This window comes from Prosopis cineraria, unplaced genomic scaffold (assembly GCF_029017545.1).
Source record: "Prosopis cineraria cultivar Desert tree isolate PC_DT_omini unplaced genomic scaffold, ASM2901754v1 PC11, whole genome shotgun sequence".
Lineage (NCBI taxonomy): Eukaryota > Viridiplantae > Streptophyta > Magnoliopsida > Fabales > Fabaceae > Prosopis > Prosopis cineraria.
In genome coordinates, this window is record NW_026555342.1 from 21,207,897 (window position 1) to 21,230,827 (window position 22,931).

The following is a 22,931-nucleotide window of genomic DNA, read 5'->3' on the forward strand; positions in this document are numbered from 1 at the left end:
AATGAACACGTGTTTATTATCTAAAACTATTTTTTAATTATGATTAAAGTGACTTTATTGTTCAATGTTTTGTGATTTCTGTTTATAAAAAATTGTGCTTACCACAATTTTTAAGCTATTGTCGAGATTTCTCTCCTCTTCTATCATATCACTTTTATCTTTGTTGTTGCTTGAGTTCATTCCATAAATTTTTGTTGTTTCATATTCTTGCTCATTTTATAAGAAGAGTTTGTTTATGTAATAATCCAAAAATTTTAAAAAAAATTAAATATATAATAATATGTATTTATTTTAAATATATTAATTCTTGGCATAAGCGAGAAAGTAAGGGAAGTGTAGCGGTGCCTGTGCAGGTAGGTAGTTTTTGGTAGGTCTCAAGTTCGAATTTGACGGAGACTAGAGGGAGAATTATGTTTTGGTTTTTGTTTTTTATTTTTTTTATTTTTTTTAGTAAATTACCAAAGTGCCGTTCTCTCAAATATGATATAGTATCTTCCTCTTCGATTTTTCCAGAGACCTGCGAGGGAGAGAGGGAAGCAGCTCTGATCCAATAATTATTCGATCGTTCTACTGCACCTTCTCCTTCGTCCTTTCCGATTACAACCTTCGCCGGCGTGTTTGCCACAGCTCCGTCCGGCACTGATCAGCAACCCATGGCTTCCGTTTCCTTTCTTCTCGTCTGTTCCAGCCCGACGAAAATCTTTCTTCTGCGCTGATGGTGTGATTGTGAGGATGAGTGTAAGATGGCTTGCTTTCTTTTGCTTGCTTTATCAGTCACCGATCTGTTCACCTCTTCTCTGTGCTCTACGACAGTCTCTTTTCCCTCCTCTGTACAGGCGCAACTTTCTCTTCCTCCCCCTGTTCATGCGTGTTGGTTTATATGAGGTGAGAAGCTTTGATCTCTTCTCCTTTCCTTAGAAAATTTATGTGCGTGTGGGTGAAGTGATGGAGATGAAATTTTAATTTTTTTTTTTCTTTTGGTTCTGCTGCTGCCCGTGCTGTGTGGGGAGGAGAAAAAATGAAAATTCAAAGTTGGGCTAGAAATGTATCTTAAAGTTTCATCATGGTATATACGGGTCTGAATTTATAAGCTGAAGTAATTTTATTTGGATTGATTGATTTTGAGGATTTGGTGGGATGAAGTTGGAAGAGAAGGGTTTAGGCATAAAATTTGAGGTTAGTGCTTATAAGGTGTTCGATGAAATACTTGTTTGAAGTTGCTTGATTTTAATTTTTTTAAAATTTTATTTATTGTGATGAGAGGCATGATTGATTCAAAATTTTTTTAGGTGAGTTTTATCTTGAGCATTGCAAAGAATTTGATTCTTGAGTAATAGTGTGGTTAGTTGAATTTTTAAAAATTTTATATTGTGCAATTTATAAATTCATAATTATAGTAGTGTTTATCATTTGATCTTGAGAATATATTTAAGGTGTTTGAAAAATAGGTAAAAGAAGTATGATAAATTTAATTATTGGTGTTTGGAAATTTTGCACACAAAGTGTTTGACACAAAATATAAGAAAATCATATCTCATTTAAATAGTAGTTATGATTGGAGTAATATGAAGTAAATTGGTGGTAAGTGATGATATTTGGAAAACCCTTAAGATATGAATTTTGGCTTTTGAATTTTGAATACTTTCAATTGGTTGGGATTGTGTCAGTAGTGAAATAAAGTTTATATTACTACAGGAAGCAAATTGAGGTTTTATTTATACATTTTCTTATAGGGTGTGTGGAAAATGAGTGACTTGATAAGAATTGAGGAAAGAAATTATTGGATTTGAAATTTAGCAAGTAAGTGAATGGCACCCCAATTAATTGATTAATAAAAGTCATTCATTGAAATTATTATATTTTTATGTATATTGTTGTTATCAACAACTATGATATATGTTAGTAATCTTGTTAATTAAATTATCTATTTTTTATAGATTATAGAATAATTTTAATGGATAATTAAATTATGATTTGTGTTAGTATTTTTCTCGAAAAGATATACTTTTAAGGTTGATGAAGGAAATTTTTTTAATTATCAAATTCTTGAAATTTTTGGCTGCTCAACAAATGCAAGAATGGACATTATTTATGAAATTTTATTATGACAATTATTGAATTGAAGTATAAGATAATTCATGTGAGTTTGGTATTGAGAAAGAAAATTATATTTTAAAAATGATTATTTTCTCGCATGTTTGAAAAGTAATTTTTAAGAGGATTTTAAGTAGGATACTGTTGCTAACGATAGTTCCGTTAGCCCCTGGGGTCTTGGATAATGACTAGCTAGTTTGAATTTTGTGAGCATCACACTCATGTTTGTTATTCGTGGGCCTCGTACTTGCGTTTGATTTCGTGGTTTTGAGCCGTGTTTGGTTAGTATTACTCTCGTAAACTGTGTGTCCACGTTTATTTTCGTGGTATAAGCGACGTTTGGTTATTTTATCCTCCTGAATTATGTGTTCATATTTGTTACTTGTTTTGCAACGTCCTTAAATTATTAGCTTTTGATTGATTTGTAAATACATATTTCATTGATTTTATGTAATAAAGGATGTTATTTTTATTTATTTACTAAATCCATTTTATTTTACAAGAGCAAAGCGTTGAGACTATTTTGTTATTGTAAATTTAGTGGTTTAGTATTTTTGAAGCTATATGGAATTTCTTAATTTTCAAGTTTATGATTATATCATATTGATTGTTTTCAGCTAATATGTTTGAATTTTCAATATTTGTAGTTAATAAGTTTGTTACCTTTACTTAAATATAAATAAATTGTTCTCTTTTAGCATATCAAAGTCAAGTAATTTTAATTTACTCATGTTTTATTATTATAATTGATATCTTTAGATTTTGTGAGTTATTATATTGAATTATTTTCCTTGTAATTATTTTACATAATGGTAAGTTTATTATTTTGCTCTTTTAAATTTTATTTTTGGGGATGCTATTTACTGTAAAATATTTTGGTTTCAGATTCATTAGTTAACGTTGGACCTCCTGCCGATCATTAAGGGCTTGCAATTGTGCTGGATGAATATTTATCTTTGTAAATCCTTTCTCTTTTGATGTAAATATTCAATTATGTGTTTTATTTTGAGATTTATGTTTAGGTGCTCCATGTTAACTATAGTTAGGATTTTGATTTTTGTTTTATTATGTTGACTGTCTATGGCTGGGGAATATAGTTCTACTTTGTGGAATGCATATTATAATATTTTCTGTTATAGAGATTTTGGGAGATCCTATTTATGAGGGAAGTTCTGTTGAAATTTCTATAAAAATATTAAAACTTTCATTAAAAGAAATATTATTAAAGATGTCATAATTTCAATGCAAATCTAATTATGCTTTTGAAAATGGAAAATTTTCTTGATTTGAGTCTTAAAGAATGTGTGATACAATTTATATCCTATGCCTGTCATCCTCTATTTTTGAGGCGTGACAGTTTAATTTTAGGGAGCTGGTTGCCATGAGATCAGCCCGGTGTGACATAATAACTTTTAAAGACAGTATTCTAAGGCACGACTTAGATTATGATTTTACTTGCTATTACCAGCACCCTGTTTAAATTTTATTTTTCAACCATATACGGAAACACTCAATATTCAATTCAATTTAGTTTGATACTCTAATTTTGTGTGTGCCGCTAAAATCAGCATTTTGTTTCTCTTCTAGTTATACATGTATGCTCTAGCAGGCTTTTGCTGATTTGGTGTTTTTTTTTTTTCATCATTATTATTTGGGGATGCAGTTGTTTAGATATATTCCTGCTCTTCATGTTGTTCGATTTATAATTTTGAAGATCATATATTTGATCCTTCATAATGTTTTCAATATGCAGCTAATAGGATACACCAGCTGCTGCAATATGCATTGTGCATTTTATATTCCTCGGTTTGTTTGAATTCTTTGAAGCCTCCATGGAAGTTGTTGCAAGTGTGACAAGCATCATAGGCTTGTGTTGCTCATTGCATGAAGTAGTTAGAACAAAGTACAAGCACTTGAGAACACCCACGAGGAGTATTCGGCAGCTGAATAATTTGATGCATAGGCTGATTGCTCGCGCAAGAGGTGTTGAACATGAAATAAACCAACTGCAGCATCTAATGGGGGCAGAATCAACAAATTTCTGTAATACATGGCTTAAGCAAGTTGATCAGGTAGAAAGAGAAGTGTGCAACCTCGTGGATGAAAATGGCCCGCATAGGCAAATTAAAGGATGCTGTTTTATTTGTTCAAGAATCAAGTTAGGGGAACTTGTTGAAGAGAAGATCCAAGATATTCGTGAACTTCTAGAGACTGTTCCAGATTCAAAGGATATTGCTATTCCTGTAAGCAGAAGAGGTGATATTTTGCCTACAACGCCAATGATGGAAAACCAAACACACAAACTTACTTTTATGAGGATTTGGGAGTTCTTGTTTGATAGGAATGCCAGAAGGATTGGTGTCTGGGGAATGGGAGGAGTAGGCAAGACAACTATTATGTTAGCAATTAACAATAGCCTGTTGAATAATAGTAGCGAATTTAACTGTTATTTGGGTGGAAGCGTCAAATGATCTAGAGAAGTTGCAGCAGGATATAGCTGTGAAGTTGAATTTGACTTTTAAAGAAACTGATGATGAAAGAATAAGAGCCTTAAAATTGTTTCATACTTTTAAAAGAAGGAATAAATTTACACTGATTTTAGATGATGTCTGGGAACCAGTCAATCTTGAAAATGTTGGAATCCCTGTGCCAACAGTAAAGAATTGTTGTAAATTAGTGATAATAACTCGAAACATTAGAGTGTGCAGAGAGATGGAAACAGACAAAAATGTGGAAGTGAAAGTTCTTTTAGAAGAAGAAGCATGGAATCTCTTCAAGGACAAAGCTGGGGAACAAGTGCTATCAAATCCAAATATAAAATCAATTGCAATGGATGTGGCAAAAGAATGTGGTGGTTTGCCTCTAGCTATTGTTGCAGTTGGACGTGCATTGAGAGACACCACTAACATGAGAGAGTGGGAGAATGCATTGGAAGAGTTAAGAACTTCAAGTATTGATACATACAACATTTATGAAGTAGTATGTTCTCGTTTGAAGTTGAGCTATTCAAAACTAAAGGATGATACAAGGCGACATTGCTTTCTGTATTGTGGTTTATACCCAAAAGGTCACCTAATTGAGGAGAATGAATTGATTAATTATTGGGTGTGGGAAGATTTATTGCAAGGTCCAAGCACGTCTGTTATGAAACGAAAGGGGCAAATGATTATAGATGAACTAATATCAGCGTGCTTGCTGGAATTGAAGATTGAAAATGGGGTGAGATTTGTTAAATTGCATGATATGGTAAGAGATATGGCCATCCCAATCTTGAGTACAAAGCCTAGATGCATTGTGAATGCTGGCATCGGACGAGTAAAGCCACCAATACCTCCGGAATGGAGAGAGGATGTTGAATGGGTATCGTTGACGAGAAATGATGTGAAATCTATAGACTTCAGTCCAATGTGTCCTAGACTCACTTCTTTGCTGCTTCAATACAACTCATTTGAAGAAGACATATCACACCACTTCTTTGACAACATGCATGGGCTAAAAGTTCTTAATCTCTCCTATACTGGGATTAGTGTTTTGCCGGTGTCTCTTTCAAATTTGGAGAATCTACATGCCTTGTTGTTGAGCCACTGTTGGAATCTTGATAAAGTTCCATCCTTAGAAAGGCTCACTAAATTGAACTACTTAGATTTTTCATTGTCTAGAGGTTTAACAGAACTTCCACAGGGGATGGAACAATTGACTTATTTGAGACACCTAGATTTCTCCTACACGTCTATCCAAAACTTACCAGCTGGACTCGTATCCAAATTTACTCTTCTGGAGGGCTTGTTGATGTTGGGTTCTCCTATGATTGGGGTATCATCTGTGAGAGCAAATCGCACCTTGTATCCAGTGATAGTGGAAGAAATCATATCCTGTCGTAATCTGTCTCTTCTACACATGCAATTCCTTGACTTTGAAGACTATCGGGAATTTGCTAAATTAATGAAGTATTATCAATTAAAGGAGTTGAAGCTTCTTGTCGGCTTTTCAGAATCAGCGCTTCTAGAATTGTCTGAGAAAACTAGTTTGGCAATATGTGGGGGATACGAACGAAGCAATGTTTCAGAAGACGAGATTACTGCATTGATTCCACGAAATGTAGAGGAGTTAATAATATCTCAATTTGTCGGTATGAAATGCTTGTCTTTGCACTTATGGAATGCAATGTACTTGAAAAGGTGCCAAGTAAAATGGTGTCCTGATTTGGAATGCATTTTTGAATCAGAGGAGAATAATTTGTCTCGGCTAGAGACAATGCATCTGAGTCATTTGCCAAAGTTGAGGATGATCTGTGGGAAAGTGGTGAGACCATGTACTCTAATGAACCTCAAGAGTATTCATGTGTTTAAATGTAATTCGTTGAAATGTCTGTTCCCAAGGCAGCTCATGGACGAGCTTAAAAGTCTGGAAGAAGTTATCATCATCAATTTCTGGTATATGGAAGAAATTATTGAAGGGGAGAGGAATACAAACGCTGAAGACAGCAGCCAAGCAGCCAAAGTGTTCCTTCCAAAATTGCAAAGGTTGGAATTGTATCATTTGTCAAGTCTGAAAAGCATATACAAAGGGAACATTCAATGTAATTCTCTACGCGCTATTGCAGTTGTGGGCCGCAATGCTCTGAAGAAGTTGCCTTTGGGTCTGTTTGGAGTAGAGGCTGGTCAGCAAATCTCACTATCAACCACTCTCCAACAAATATTATGTCACAATGAATGGTGGCAATCGCTGCAATGGGACCAACCTGAAGCCAAGAATCTCCTTCAATCATACTTTGTCGATTGCGATAAGCGGTATGTTTCAAAAGATTTTCCAATTACCCTAGTACGCACGTATATATACTGTAAAAGGAAGATTTAAGTGTTTTAGCCTTATACATTTCTATTCAATTAAATTAAAAAAATGAATTTTAAAAGTATTAAAAATATTAATAATTAAAGAATTTGTTATAGAATAAATAGTATATAAAAATTCACATGTATTGATTTAATTACAAACAATAAGCTTATTAAATATACAATGATTTCTTAGTTGTAATTTTTTTATCCACTACATATAATTTGATTATTACATTATTCAATTTCTCATAGTAATGTGGCATGGAGACATGCAGGGACGAGTTTGCTCCGAGCAGCAGTAATATACCGTGAAGGCAGTATTCTAATGGAACGAGCCACAATATCTTGATTTAATTCCGCACGTGAGTTGTTAATTTATATTACTGTTAATGCTGATTTTAATTTTTATAAAGTTTGATGTTTGGTAAGAAGACATATTTGGGTGCACTTATTAGTTTCTTTTGATCTGAATGATTTTAAAGCTATTTTCAAATGTATTTTCTAGATTTGTATAGCTGCGCATGCATATGCTTTTATGAACGATTTTGGCTTCTGTTTGCTTAGTAGGATGCCTGTGATCATTTATCATTTAGTTACCTAAATTAGTAATTGCATGGTAAGAAACAGAGCATCTATCACAGGGTATTCAAAGCACATTGACCCGTCTATTGTTGATAGCCTATGAATGGTTTGGACTTTAATATATGCTTTCTTGCTTATCATTTTTCAATTTTTCTTCTCAAAACCATATTAAATATTGAGGTGAAACAACGTTTGAGCTCAACAAAACTTGCGTGCATGATGCATTATACGCATAACACACGATTATAGCATGGGCAATAGAATTTAATTAGAACGTGACACTTTGCAACATGCCTTCAGATGCACACTTCCTCTAATTAAATAATCACTTAAAAAATAGATATTTATATAATTGGAATAACTATTAGTCATTTGAAGGGAATTAAGATAAGAGTTTTAGACGAGCAAATACAGCTTTCATTATAATTAAAAGAGTAATTAGACCCCACAACATAATAGTAGTTGTAATCTCTAAATCACCACTTTTCTAATATCATCATTACCAAGCATTAACATTGTCTTAGATTTAATTAATTCATATTTTGCTTCCATTCTTTGTGTGATAATGATATGCTTGACTTGAGCCATAGTGTGACTAGATATTTAACAAGTCTTAGAGTCAACCATGGGAGAACAATACTTTACTCAATCACTTTATTACTTAACACAGACAAACATATATAATTAACATATACCTTATATATGTGTGTCAAAAAAATTATGCGGAAAATTTAATTATTTGCCTTGCATTTTCCAAATTGGATGTCATATAATCATTCATCACTTAGATTGCTTAAATCAGAAATTGCATAGGAAAAACAGAGCGAGCATCTACTTAAACTGGCATTTGTTTTCTATTCTTTTTTTTTTTTTTCTAGCTAACATTTTCAAACTGTATGAATCTATACTTGTAATTTATTTTTCAAACTGTTATAGATTACTTATTTTAGAACTTTATTGTCATTCTCACTTTTTAATTGATATAACTCATTTGATGATATATGCAGGGACAGGTTTGGTCCAAGCAGCAGTAATATGGCATGAAGGCAGTATCTGGACATGAAGCCACAATCACTACACAAGTTATGCTTGATCGTTGATTCCATCCAGGAGCGTTGTTCGTTGTTTGATCTTCAAGATTTTATTTATAACGTTTGATATTTGGAAAGAAAACATATTAGTTGTGTGCACCTGTTATTGTAGTGTTGTGCCTACTGCACGTACATTTGGTATTTCTAAATTTGTGCTCAGACTGAGTTAATTGCAAGCATATGCCTTCAAGAATAAAACGTGTTTTCTTTGGTGTGATATATCTCCATTGGAAGGTTAAGAAAACCAACCCCACCATTAAGCCCGTTGAAATATTAATTCACGCCTTAATGATCGGATCATAATCGTTGTTGAACTAGCCATAAATAAGTTTATACATTTTAAAAATATATGTGTAAATTAAGAAACAATAATCATCCATAATAACAAAAAAAATTAAATCCAAATAAAAATATTATATAGAAAAAAGGTAATATCCATCGATACTTTATCACTTTAATCCTATGTAATATATAGATATTATTTCTTAATTTATAATTTTATAATGCATATTTAAATATTTCTCATATATTTGTTCATTTTTGTCTTTTTTATATACTTATTTGATTTTTTTAAATAGCATACTTATTTGATATATATAGATATACATAAATTGTATCTTAGAAACATTGACTAAATTTTAAAAAACGAAAAAAATGTGACAAGTTCAATTGGTCTAACCACTGATTCTATGGGTTTTGACTTGTTTGAGGTTAATTCAATTAGTTTTATGCACCTCCAATTTTTTGTGATAAATTTAGACGTGGTTTGAATGGAAGGAAAGTAGGAGGAAAATATATATATATATATATATAAAGAAATTTAGAAGATAAACTTTTAAAAATAATAAAATAAATTTACTTCTTTTAAGAGTTTTCTCTCCTATTTTTTTTCCCTCCCTATTATTCTCTTCATCTGAACAAAGGGGCAGAGTTTAAGATGAGTCCATCTTTTGAAACGGGTCCCACTAATTATCTCACACTAATAAACAATCTACCATTCCAAAAGGCTAGACTACTCCTTGGGCGTTACGAATTTCAATTTGGAAGGTTGATTGATTCATGAAGTTAACTTTCCTAAGATAATAAAATTAATTAATTAAAATTTTTCATTTTATTTTCTTAAAACTAGTTTAAGCCACACCTTTTGCATCAAGTTTAAAATAAGTAGTACTATTCATTATGATCAATAAAAGAAGCATGTTAACCAACAAAATCCTTTCCAAGTACTGCCTTGTTTAATATCATAATGCATTTTTTAAAGTCTCATGTTAAAAAATATAAGACATTTTGGTCTTTTATTTATTATTCCCAAATATCCTCCTATTGGAGTCAATCATGTTTAAAGCATGGTTAGGCACTAAATGTAGGTACATTTCTTGATGGAAATTTTAACTTTAATTCGTCACATTGTGAGAGATTAATTCTTTCTTTTGGACCTAATTACTCCCACTAGTTGGTGAGGAATTTTGGTCTTGCAAGTTGCAATTAATAATTTTTTTTTAAAATATTCTTAATTAGAAGGTGTAATTAATAAAATTTATAATTGAGTCATTTCTTATAATTTAATTAAAAATGTCCTATAATTTTTAAGAGAAGGAGCATGTATGACTCATGAATAGATTTATAGGCCTTATTTGGTAAATGGTATTGAAAAGTTGGGGTTGGGCTTGTGATTGAGTTAGCCTACCTTTTATCATCTTCGATACAATGATTGGTTACTATTTGGGATTGTTAAAACCCATGAAGGTGGGATCGAGCAAACCCACATGGGAGGGGGCATTGAAGATTTAAACTTTTCACACAAAAATGCCTCCCTTTCTTATCAATTAAACCTCCATCGTCGAAATGTTGCCTCTATCTCCTTTGTCTCCACATTCACCTCCTCCTCCCTCTTCGATCTAGTGCACAGTTGGTGGCTAATCAACAGAAAAATTTGTTTACTAGAGTTGGAAACAGGTGATGACGAACAAAGAAAGCTCAAGAACAGTGGCAACAAAGGCGACGTTCAAGAAGGAGAAAGAGAACGATGGCTGAGCATGTTCGATTTGTATGTGAACAAGGAGAACAATGCCATGGAGGGAGACTCTGAGAATACCATCGTCGACGTTAGTGAGTGGCACAAATGGGACTGGTAATAGATTCTGGTTCGATGCTATCTCTCTTTTCTCCAGCTGTCCATCGCTGGTGGTTGTATAGTTCAAGATCTGTGTTGAGATGGGGTTTTGAGCTTCAAGTCACGGGGCCATTACTCTCCTCCCAAAAAGCTAGCTCATTAAAGGATGCGCTATGCAGCGTACCCATTTATATAGCTAAAACTCTCTCCAAGTCCCTCCGATATGGGACTTGACAACTTTCTCGACCAATCCGTGATGCCTCAGTCACAGGTGGCCACCGACTGGACAAACTCAGGTCTGATTCTAATATCATTTTATTACGATGCCATTACTCTCTCTCCAAAAGCTAGCTCATTAAGGTGTGTAGTACATCCGTTTATATAGTTAGGACCCTCTTCAAGTCCTTTCGATGTGGGACTTGACATTCAGCTTAGATACAAAGATATTTTGTAGCTATAGAGGAAGAAGCAATGAATATGGTGTTGATATGTGGAATCAGGTAACTGGGAAGAAAGTAAACTTCTTTTGTATATGAGCCCTTTAGTTGGTCCCTTGGTGATGTACATACGTAAATGGGGCGAGGGAAGCAATTGCTTGCGGGTGGCTAACCTTCACCTTCCAGATCATGGATATTGTAGTCTTTTAAAAAAATATAATTACATATATTAAATATTTTTTTTATTTAAGCATGCCCATAGCATAAGTTTTACAACTTATTCCCACTCCTAAACCCATTCCCATGCCCACTCATAAGCTCATTCCCAATCTCTTAAAATTCATCTTGTGTGAACAAGCCATAAGAGTTGAGCTAGTCTCTATTAAAAACTTTATTACAAACCCCTGCTTGGACGGAAAAAGGTAGAAGGAAATGTAACTAAGAGAGCAAATGCATATTTGTAATACACTAGCGTTATAATTAAAAAAAATGAAATTAAGATAAAAAATGCAACATAAGGTAAACTATGTGAATCAACAATTAAATAAAATTATGAAACGAATGTGAATCAATTAAATTAAATAAATCTTTTTTTTCTTATTTCTATTTTATGGATTCCTATTTTTTTTTTTGATAGCATAAGCATAACTTCTTTCTTATTATTCAAATATATGCTCCGAATATCTTTTCTTAAAATTTTATTTTTTTACAGATAATGCATCGTCAGCAAACATGTTGGCTTCAAAAAACACATTTTTTTTGTTCTGCTTGGTTTTTTTTTTTAAAAAAAAATTAGACATCTATGGAAAGAATCAGAACTAATAATTGGATAAAGCTATACCGATTGTACAATGATAGAATACAAATAGGAATGAATATATACAATCTTTAGACCCAGAATTGTTATGATGTTGCAAACAAATATTTTGAAACACAATAATCTTGCTATGATCTTGTCCAACACGAAGAAGATACAAACTCTATGGTTAAATTAAACTACATAATTAAGATTGGGAATCATGAAGGTGCGAACTTAAGCTCCGACTCTGCTAACCATTTCCAAACAGTGAGCAAACCAGTGCCGTCTCCAGTGAAAAAGAGTCCACCAGGGCGCCTTCTATCACTCGAATCAATCTTCCTCTTGCATCGAATCTAATCAAAGAGGAAACACAATATTAGCGCTTGACATGACAACATACAATGTTAAAAGTAATATTGCTGAAAAGTTAAGTATTAGCAATGGCATTTGTCGCTGCAGAAACTACCAATCAGTAACTTTTTTATCGCCGCTGAAAAGTAATACTGGTTTACTTACACACATGACGTCTTGTCACCCTTCACGTGTCACTCTCACCACATGCCACATGTCACTATATCACCCTTCATGTGTCACCTCTACCTCACGCCATGTGTTATCATCTCTCTCCTTTTATGTCCCATCATTTTATCATTGAATTGAAATGAACTTGCAGTTTATTATTGTATAATTAAATATATATATATATATATATGTTATTAAACTTTATAAACACACATATATATTAAATATTAAATATTATAAAATATCATTACTATCCTTAAATACTTCAATTTAATTCTTTTCATATATTAAAATTGCAAATTATATTATTTATTTGTTTAAAGTAAACTATAAATATAATTGATACAATGTCATTTGTGCTATTTATTTTAATTTTTTTTACTTCTTGAGGTTGTTATATTATTTATTTTAATATTCATATTTAAAATTATGATATAAAACATATCTAAGAATAAATAATAAAAATATTGATGATTATACATTAGTTTATAATTATTTATGTTTCTAGCTAGTTTTATTTAAAATTTTATTTTTACTTTTAATTAATAATAACTCTTAAGTAATGTAATTGACTTGTTTTTACATTACATTTTATTTTTTTAATTATTTTTATTTTTAAATTATAATTTTATAAGAAAATTATATACTATATTATTTAATTTTTTTATATTTATGTCGTAAGATAGCATCAAACAAAAAAAAATCATATAGAATCACATAAATAGATATATTTTATATAATGTGAAAGTTAAAAGTAGAATTTTAAAATATTTTATTTTTTTCTTTTTATCTTTCTCTTTTCTATCATTAACCATCAAATTGAAAACATCTAAACGGGCATCAAACTTTAAAGTTATTGGTGTTAAATGTAGAATTTGAATTAAAAAATTAGATTTAATAAAATATCATTCTATGAGTGAATAAATTTAAATATCACATATCTAATTATTATAAATATGCAGTGTTATTATTTAAAATACAAATTTAATCATCAAACTTTTGAAAATAGAGACTCATTTACCACATTATATACATTCCAAATTAAAATATCAAACATTAGCTTTTTAAATGAATTTATCACTTCACATAGGGGTATGCATTAATTAATTTAGTTGGATTTGGTGTTAATTAACCAAAATCAATTAATCAAACTGGTCTAAATAATTGGATTGAATCAAACCAAATATTGCTGATAACAAAAACTGATGTGTAGAGCATGTTTGGATTATTTTATAACTTAAGTTAGGATGTGTCAATTGAGGTTAAGATGAGAAAAGCTTTAAAAAACTTATTTGGATTACAAAAAAATTGCAACTTGAGTTAGAGTCTGAACAAGCTTTTTTATTAAAGCTAGGATTTCTAGCTTTTGTGTTCACATTGACTTCTGTGTTGGTCTATTGGCTTATGCTTTCTCTCTCTTCTCTTCTATGTTTGATATTTAAGATTTTTTACCTTATTAGTTATAATTTTAAATTTAATTTTTTTAGTTATTAATTAGTCAAAAAATATATATTAAAAATTTCATACTTATTTTTGCCATTAAACATATCAACTAGCTTTTGAATAAAATTATTCAAATAAATTTTAGTTTATTTAACTGACTTTTTTTAACAAAAATATTCAAACATAAATCATATTACATTGACAGACTTTTCTTCCAAGCAAAGAACAGCTCCGCTATGGCCATTTAACATTGCCAATGGTTTAAATGGGACATTAGCTTCAGAAATGGCACTCCATGCATAAATAAGACCATCCTAGATATGAGATAAAGGCAAAGTGAGATCATAATAAAATCAGGTGTAAATATAACATCGAACAGAACTTGGCAAAACATTTAATAAACAATTAATTACCATTGCTCCAGCAAAAAGTACATCGTTGCAAACAGCCATGGAAAGTATATGACCCTTAGGTCCATCAAGAGTGAGCTCAGCAGCTGTCTGAATGTTGCAAGCCTTCATAATAATTAATCACAACAAGACAATCAATGTGAGTAAAGTTAAGCATGAAGCATGAAACATAAGAGACACAACAAATGAAGAAGTTTTGGAGCTCACTTTAGCAGTATTGCCCACACCAGCAAAGACCCACGAACCCGCACTGATCAAACACCTTGCTTCAGCACTCCGATTTATATGTTTAACACATTGACCCGTATGGCAGTCCCATACACCAACTGTCCCATCAGTGCTACTGGAAAATAGTTTGTCCGATACAACCGGAAGTGTAATTCCGGTGACAATCTAGAGCTGTAATTTAAGGTTTAGTACTCGAGTAAAAATAACAATATATAAAATGATAGGACAAATGTTAAGACTTGAATAATGGAAGAAAAATGAATTGATTAATTTGATGATTATGATTGAACCTTACAACAAAAATAATCCTTCACTTTGAAGGGTTTATAACAACAAATTAGATGTACAAACCCCAAACAATGGGGACTAACCACGAGGGATTACAATTAATTTCCCCACCCAAATGCCTAGCCATAATCGCTAACCATGATTAACCAATTTATGTACCTTCTTGTGTTGATGGAGCTTAGTGAACGGAGAAACGGCATGGCCCTGAAACCAGGAATGCAAGTTCCAACAACGATCGCCATGCGCGCAATTTCCATTGATCCAGTACTTGCAAACTATTGCTGATGACTGGGGTTTGGGCTTAGAGGATCTTGCACCGTTATCGGCTTTGCCAGTGCGTGCAGTTGAAGTTTGATTCTGATTCTGCAGAAACCTTGAGGGCTTTCTGGTGTCCCTATGACAAGCAACCTCATCACTTCTCCTTGCGACCCTTGTATTCATTTCTCGTTCTCTCTCGATCACCTCTCTCTCTCTCTCTCTCTCTCTCTCTCGCGATCACCTTTCGTGTCTCTTTCGCTTTCTCACGAAGTCACGATCACTCTATCGTGTCACTCGCTCCAGGCTTGTTCACGCAGGTCCTTCTCGCATCCCTCGCTCTCATTTTAGAGTGAGAGTGGCCAGGTCATTTAAAAATTTTAAATCTTAACAAGATATTTGAAATATATCCAGATTTCCTGAAACTCAGGTTTTATATTTAATATTTTTAAACTTTTTTTATTACCGATGACAACTTTCAACTACTTAGATATATGCTTGATCACCAAAAGAGATTTTATGGAATTTATCTAACATAAATTAAAACCTATATATGTGTTAAATCCTATATTTTTTTATTTTTAGTATTATTTTCAACAAATGTTTTTATTTGTCTTTATTTTAAATTGAAATTGAAATACTAATAATATTAAATTCACTCTAATGACCGGATGAACACTAAAAAAACCATACAAATTATCTAAAATCTTTTCACCTTGCATGCTTCAATTTTATTGTTATTTTCATTGGCAATGCATCTATATATCCAGATAAAAACAGATCCTCTAATTTACCAAAAGAAAAAATAGATCCTCTAGCTAGAAGTTGATGATCGCACATCTATCCCTTGTTTAACGCCAAAGATCGCAAACCTATCCTTAGAGAAGGAAAATTTATACTTAAATTTAATATAATTTTTAAGTTAAATGATCTGCCAAGTGCCAACGTATCTCACATAGTCAATGTTCAAAATAAAATATCATATAAATTTTTTTATCTCATACATATGATATGTATTCACTATTTTTTATTTTAAAAGTATTTTTTTTTAAATATAATTTTATGATGATTAATAATCAACTGGATTTACAAGTCATATGATTAAATAAATTAACAATTTAAATCAAAGTACAATTACCAGGTTGTAAAATTATTAAAATTAGGAATTTTTTATCAACATTAAAGTCAGGCATTAAGATAATATAAAATTGACATCTTTAATTCTCAATGTTTAAGATGCTTTTGTTAAGATTTTCTTATATAAATTTAATTTTTTTATCATTAGACAGTCATCATGTATTCAAGCCTTAAGTCCTTAAATAGTTAAATAAGTCTTCAATTTCAAGTGCATTGCCCTGGAATAAATCTAGTCTAGTCTACAATATTAAGTAAACATTTGTAGGATTGCACGGTAGATACATAGAGTGCAATCTGAATTTTTTTATTAAAAAAAACATATTTTACTTTTTAATAAAATCTATCTATATGTTTACCAAAGAAATCTATCCATATATTATACTCCTATATATAGTTCGTTGGATGAATATTGTAGACCTATACCTATCTGACTTATTCATATGACTTTTTTATTTTTTATATAGGAAATTTTTAAAATTATAATCCAGTAAATATTTAAAAATCTGACATAGTAAATGAGAATACAAAATAATAAAAGCCTCATGGTAAAAATAATACTCCCTCTGTTTCTATTTGTTGGAGAAAATAATCAGATCTACGAGTAGTAGCAGGTTCACCATATACTGCAGTTAGTCAAAAAAAGACGACCCGTCGGTGATGATATCAACTTTGCAATGGACCCATTAGATGGAGGATTCATTGAATATGTTGAACATTGACAGAATTATCAAAGGACTTAGCTGTATTTTTGTAAATTTTTGGGATTTAAATTTTCTGAAACTTTGAAACCGTTGGAGTTTGATGATGTACATTTGAACCTGTGGAGTTTGATGAAGAGAGGGACTAATTGAAAATATATTTTTATTAAAAACTCAAACTATAGTGTACACAAACACCCATTACCCTACTTATATTTTTGTCTCACTCTCCTCTCCTTTTCTTTTTTTTTTAGGGGTGTTTAACTTAGACTCATCTTGATTGACTCGGTATCGTCCCGATCATATTAAAACGGGTCTTGTCTCGACCCGAAAATAATTGTAATGAAACTTTACGGGACAAGATAGGAAAAGGGTTCGGGACAGGATGGGACACGGGATTACCATCGGGACATCCCATCCCGTCCTGAATATTATAGATATATATATATATTATTTTTTATTTCAAATATATTAATTATATTAATATAATTTATACTTATATTAATTATATCAATTATAATTTCAATACTTGCAATTCGTATTTAAAACTAAAGTGTTTTTTATATTGATAATTTTAATGACATGAAGTAAACATGGTGATATCTTTCTTTATAATATATTAATTCTATTAATATAATTTATTCTTTTATCTATTTATTTAATAACGTTTATTTATAACGTATTTCTTACTTTATTTTTACAAGAGTAATTAGCTTAGTACATCTCTACTAAAGTAGGAGAACAATGATTAGAAGAACAATGATTTGATGTTGTGCTCGACTTGTCTGTTGTTGCTACTCTTATAGCCTAAAGATCACTTATATTTGCCATTATAATGTATAGTTATGATTAATGTAATTCAATAATTGACTTTAAATTATTGTGATGTACTTGTGTTGTTTTGATTTTAAACTTAATAAATTATATCATTTAAAATTTTAATGAACATTATTATTCAGATCTCTAATATTATCCGATTTATCGGGATGGTGAGACGTTTTGATCTTGTCCCAGTCTCGTCCCGACTCCTAATGGGACGAGACGGGACGGGACATGAGACCAACACGAGATCAAAATTTAGTCTTGATCTTTTTTTCTAGACGAGAGTGACTCGGTCCCGTCCTGTCCCGTGAACACTTTTACTTTTTCCCTCTGACACACACACTACACTCTTAAATAACAAAACGGGACACAGGATAAAAATTCAATCTTAAATTCTTTTTAGACAGGACATGTAATAGGGGTGTCTCGATCCTGTTTTGTCCCATAAACACCCCAATTTCTTCTCTTCTTCCCTTATGTTCGCTACCCCACACACACACACACACACACACACACACACACACACATTGACACACACATGTTTGTGCTACTCCAATGTCGGTGGAGTTTTTCTCCTCAGCCTTCTCGGTCCTTCTTCTGTCGCCATTCAAACCTAATTCCTTATTATTCTAGAATTATCATTTACAGCTTGTATTCTTCATAATTCTAGAGACTTCCTTATTTAATTATTTTAATTAGTCGGTGATTTCTTAACAGTACCCAATGAACCTAAACTAAAATATATCTAAGTTATTAAAAATGGATTTGTAATAATTCTCCTCAAGCCACCCACTCAAACTATATCTAAGATGATTTTTTTTTAATGGTCATTTTTATAACTTCTCTTTCTTGTTTATTTTATAGTCCTATAATACAAGAATCTTCACGGGCAATTTGGATTCCATATAGATATTTTTAATTGAGTAGTTGCGATGTTGCTAGATTTTGAACGGAAAATGACAAGACTTTTTTTAGTAAGAAATTGTGTTAATGAGCACCAATCGTTTACAAAATCATGTTATCTGCCAATCAATAATTGAAATTAATTTTAAAAAGATTCGCCATTAGACTCCAGAAAAATTGGGAGTTCCATGAGAAAATTTTGTCCCATAGTTTTGCGAACATGGCTATTGGTTGGAGTATATTATATTTTATATAATTTATGACTTAAATACTGAGAGTCCTTAGCTTGCCATTGGTTTGTTAATTGAAGCATCGAATTCTAAGACGTAGGATTTCAAGTTAATTGATGTACATTCACACACTAAAATGATATGTATAACAAAACACTTTTTTTTTTTTGTCTCCGGTACTTGCTCCATTTTTATTTTATTTTCAAATGCAAAAAAAAAATGACGAGATTTGGGCCAAAAAAAATGAAGTATCAAATGTTTATTTTATAATCCTATAATAAAAGAATCTTCATGGGCAATTTGGGTTCCATATAGATATTTTCAATTGAGTAGACGCCGCTAGACTATGAATAGAAGATGACGAGATTTTTTTTTTTTTTAATGAAGGTCAATTTGTCTTAATGAGCAACTTTCGTAGCAAAATCATGTGATCCAATTTTTTTTTTTTAATAACATTATCATTGTCGAAAAGCATGCACTCCACGTCAAAAAGAATGGGTCCCAGACAACATGGCTTTGTTCAAAATACTAAAAGCATCTTCACAGATATATTGGTCAAACAAAATAAGGCTCAGATACAGTGGCCAAACAAAATAAGGCTCAGATACAGTGGCCAAACAAAAAAAGGACCAGATGTGTTGCTCAAACAAAAAGCAGATATTCCTCTTCTATTATCTCTTCGTCATCAATCATTCATTCTTTTCTCTTTCTCGGCTTGCCACTTCCTTTCTATGAATGAGTGAGATCTGAGCCCTGAAACTATGAATTCATTGCTTTTTCAACGTGGATAAGAGAGAATGAAGGACATGGAAGAGTTCAAAAGAGATTGGAGGAAGAGGTGGCCTACTTGATTTCTCTTACTCTTTTGTGCATGGGTACTTCATAAAATTGTATTCTTTCACAGTTTTACTGTTCATAACATCACCCCATGCTAGCTCTCTCTAGATTTCTTAATTTCTCAGCTTGTATTTAGACGTCTTTTCTGCACTTTTCTCTGTGTTGCTTGTATTGACTTATTTCTGCTTTCTTTTGTCTCACCCATATTTTCTTAACAAAAATCCAAAATCTGCTCCTCTTGCGTTTTTTGCTGGCACTTTTCTATTGGTGGGATAATTTAATTTTAACTTGCAGTTTTGTGATATTTGTTTAAGAAGAAAAATCCTAAAAAAAAAAGAGGTTTGGATAATTTCCCATAAGCTACAAATCATGGTTTTGTGAAAATATATTCAAAAATAATTTATAAAATAGTTTATATGATTTTTAGAAAAATAAAACTGAAAAGTTGAATTGAAATACAGGTAATAGTGTGCATGTTTGGATAACCAAATTAATCAATTCTAAAAGCTAAAACCATAGCTTAGTGAAGATATAACCAAACACCTCTCTTATAAGTCAAAATCAATTATGAAATCAAAACTCATCATTATTTTTTTTAAAATATCCAAACATTTTTTTGGTACAATGTTTTCTTTTAATTTTAAAAAATGATGCAACATCACCCTTACTATTAAGAAAAGCTAACCAGAAAATTACAGAAAATGATATAAAAAATAAGATAAAAGAACAAAAAAAAATTATAGAAAAAGACCCAAAATTATAAATAAGGAGTGAAAAAATTACATAAAAGGATCAAGAAAATTTTATTGATCCCTTTGTTTTATTAATTTTTGGTCAACTAATACTTAAAGTTAACATTTATTAAAGACAGAAACCACATTATATCATTTTTAAAATTTAAAGGGAAACATTATTTTAAAGATGAGTTTAAAATCCTAGATACTCCTAGACTTATAATTTAGGTTTAAATTTGTCTATTACCCCTTTATTTTATAAGTTTTCTTCTACTTTTCATTTCAACTCTGTTTTCCCTGTATTGTGCTCTGATCTATTATTGGCCATCGCTTTTTGACATTCACCTCCTCCCAGATTCGATCATTGGTATTCCAGCTGCCGCCGGTGATCCACCATCCAGCGACTGCCTCCGTTGATCTCCAGTCACCAGGTTGTGGCTGCCCTTCACGGATTCACCCACCCATAGCTTCAAGACGTCTGGAGTTTTGGCACAGTGTCCAAAATTTGAGCTTCACTTTTATTTTATCTTTATGTATGATGCGGGGGCTTTCTTGTCTTGTCTTGTGACCTTCATGTCTTGTGAATACCCCTTTCTTTTTCCCTTACTTCGATTTGATTAAATAGAACTATATATGGTGCATGGGGGAAATTTTTAACTTAAGAACCTGAAGTTTGTTTTTTCTTTTCATATAATGTTATTTTTTTAGGTGTTAGTGTAAAACTGCTCCAACTGAGTGTTTATGCAATGTGTGCAATGCAACAACTTCTTTTACTAGAAATATTTCTTGGAATTGCAAAAACTCAATCCAATCAAACAAACGGGTTTATAACACGTTGAAGCCGGCCCAATTATCAAAGACAAACTATTAAGTCACACAAAACTTTCAAATTCCAAGTATGTGAAAACCAAGCATCATCATTTAGCCGGTTGAATAAAAATATAATATGATTACCATAAGTCCCATACCGTGGTATAGAAACTAGAAGAAAAGGAAGACACTCGTTGAAAGAAGCTCGTTTATTCTCTGAATCAAATTGTGGACTACATTGAAGCATGGTCCTATTTATACTGCTATGAGCAGTAAACAAAAACAAAGGAGTAAAAAGAGAGTTACAAACATTATAACTGGGTTTTATTGATTATTATTAGCTTTGGAATGTTTTGGCTCAACGGACACAAAGAGTGGCAGTGACGATATGGTGTGATGAATGGAGGTTACAAGCAGTAATGAAGCTAATAAAGAGCAACAAATCATGCTTCCATTTCATCCTCTCTAAGTTGGGTGAAACTCACCCTCAAGTCAAATCCAGCATCATCAATGTAAGATGATAAATCAGTAAAGTTGAAGTTGGCAAACACTCTATAAGCACCAGGCAATTTCACATTATAAGCTTTGCTGTTGACCTTTTGCACAATCTTAAATGGACCATCAACTCTTGGGGATAGCTTAGTGTTTGGTTGTTTAGGAAAACATTCCTTTTGTTAGTGTATACAAACCAAGTTTCCCAAGCTAAAAGTTTGATATCTCCAATTCTTTCACGTTGAGTATTGTATTTCAAGTTTTGTTTCTTTATTTGTTCACAAACTTATTTATGCAACTTCTTGATTTCCTTAGCCCTTAAATCTACATTAGAACTATATTGTTACTTATCAAGTAAAGGGTTCAAATCTAGTAGGGACTAAGGGGACTAGCACTGTAAACCACTTCAAATGGATACTTCCAATTGGTTGGTTAACAGAGTTATTGTAAGTAAATTCAACTTGAGTAAGAATGAGATCCCATTGCTTTAAATTCTTTCCCAGGAAATTGCGAAGAAGATTGCCAAAAATCTTGTTTATAGCTTTAGTTTGACCATCCATTTGGGGATGGCTTTCATTGCTAAACTAGAGCTTAGTCCCTATCTTTTTCCATCTATAGTGTCCTCCAAAAGTAGCTGAAAAACTTAACATCATAATTAGAGGTGATAGTCTTAGGAATGCCTTATAGATAAATAACCTTTTTAAAGTATAAATCTACCACTTGAACTACATCATTGGTCCTTTAGCATGGAATGAAATGCGTCATCTTTGAAAATCGATCCACAATTACCAAGAGAATCTTTCTGCCTTTGAGTTAATGGTAAACAAAAACAAAATCCATGCTCACATCTTCTTATGGTGCTTCTAAAACCAATAGTGGCATGCATAATCTTGTATTTTGACTCTTGGCCTTAGCCAAATGACATATTTTGCATCATTGTATATGCTGGCTGACATCTCATTCAGGCCTTGGCCAATAGAAATTCTCCTTGACTAAATCAATTATTTTGTCTCTATCGAAATAACCATCTAGCCCTCTATCATGAGCTCCCCAAAGTATGGCCTCTCTTATGGAATCCTGAGGAATGCATAAAGTTTTAGCTTGGAATAAAAATTCATATATCTGTAAAAGCTTGTTGAAAGATTGATTTATAGTTACTTCTCACACTTCT

The 22,931-nt window shown here is 31.8% G+C and overlaps 2 protein-coding genes across 2 annotated transcripts; one reads left to right on the forward strand and one right to left on the reverse strand.

Annotated features, from left to right (window-relative positions):
• The first annotated feature begins 525 nt into the window (after positions 1-525).
• On the forward strand, positions 526-8,795 carry LOC129286309 (probable disease resistance protein At4g27220). Its single transcript, XM_054922301.1, has 6 exons — positions 526-885; positions 2,980-3,052; positions 3,848-4,553; positions 4,585-6,884; positions 7,182-7,291; positions 8,519-8,795. The coding sequence occupies exons 3-5, from the start codon at positions 3,927-3,929 to the stop codon at positions 7,276-7,278; spliced, it is 3,024 nt and encodes a 1,007-aa protein (XP_054778276.1). The 5' UTR covers positions 526-885; positions 2,980-3,052; positions 3,848-3,926; the 3' UTR covers positions 7,279-7,291; positions 8,519-8,795.
• A 3,374-nt stretch (positions 8,796-12,169) lies between these two features.
• LOC129286311 (zinc finger CCCH domain-containing protein 48-like) lies at positions 12,170-15,283 on the reverse strand. The gene is made up of 5 exons (XM_054922302.1): positions 15,002-15,283; positions 14,534-14,719; positions 14,330-14,431; positions 14,114-14,230; positions 12,170-12,304 (listed from the first exon to the last, which is right to left on the reverse strand). The coding sequence occupies exons 1-5, from the start codon at positions 15,281-15,283 to the stop codon at positions 12,170-12,172; spliced, it is 822 nt and encodes a 273-aa protein (XP_054778277.1).
• Between the last annotated feature and the right edge of the window lie 7,648 nt (positions 15,284-22,931).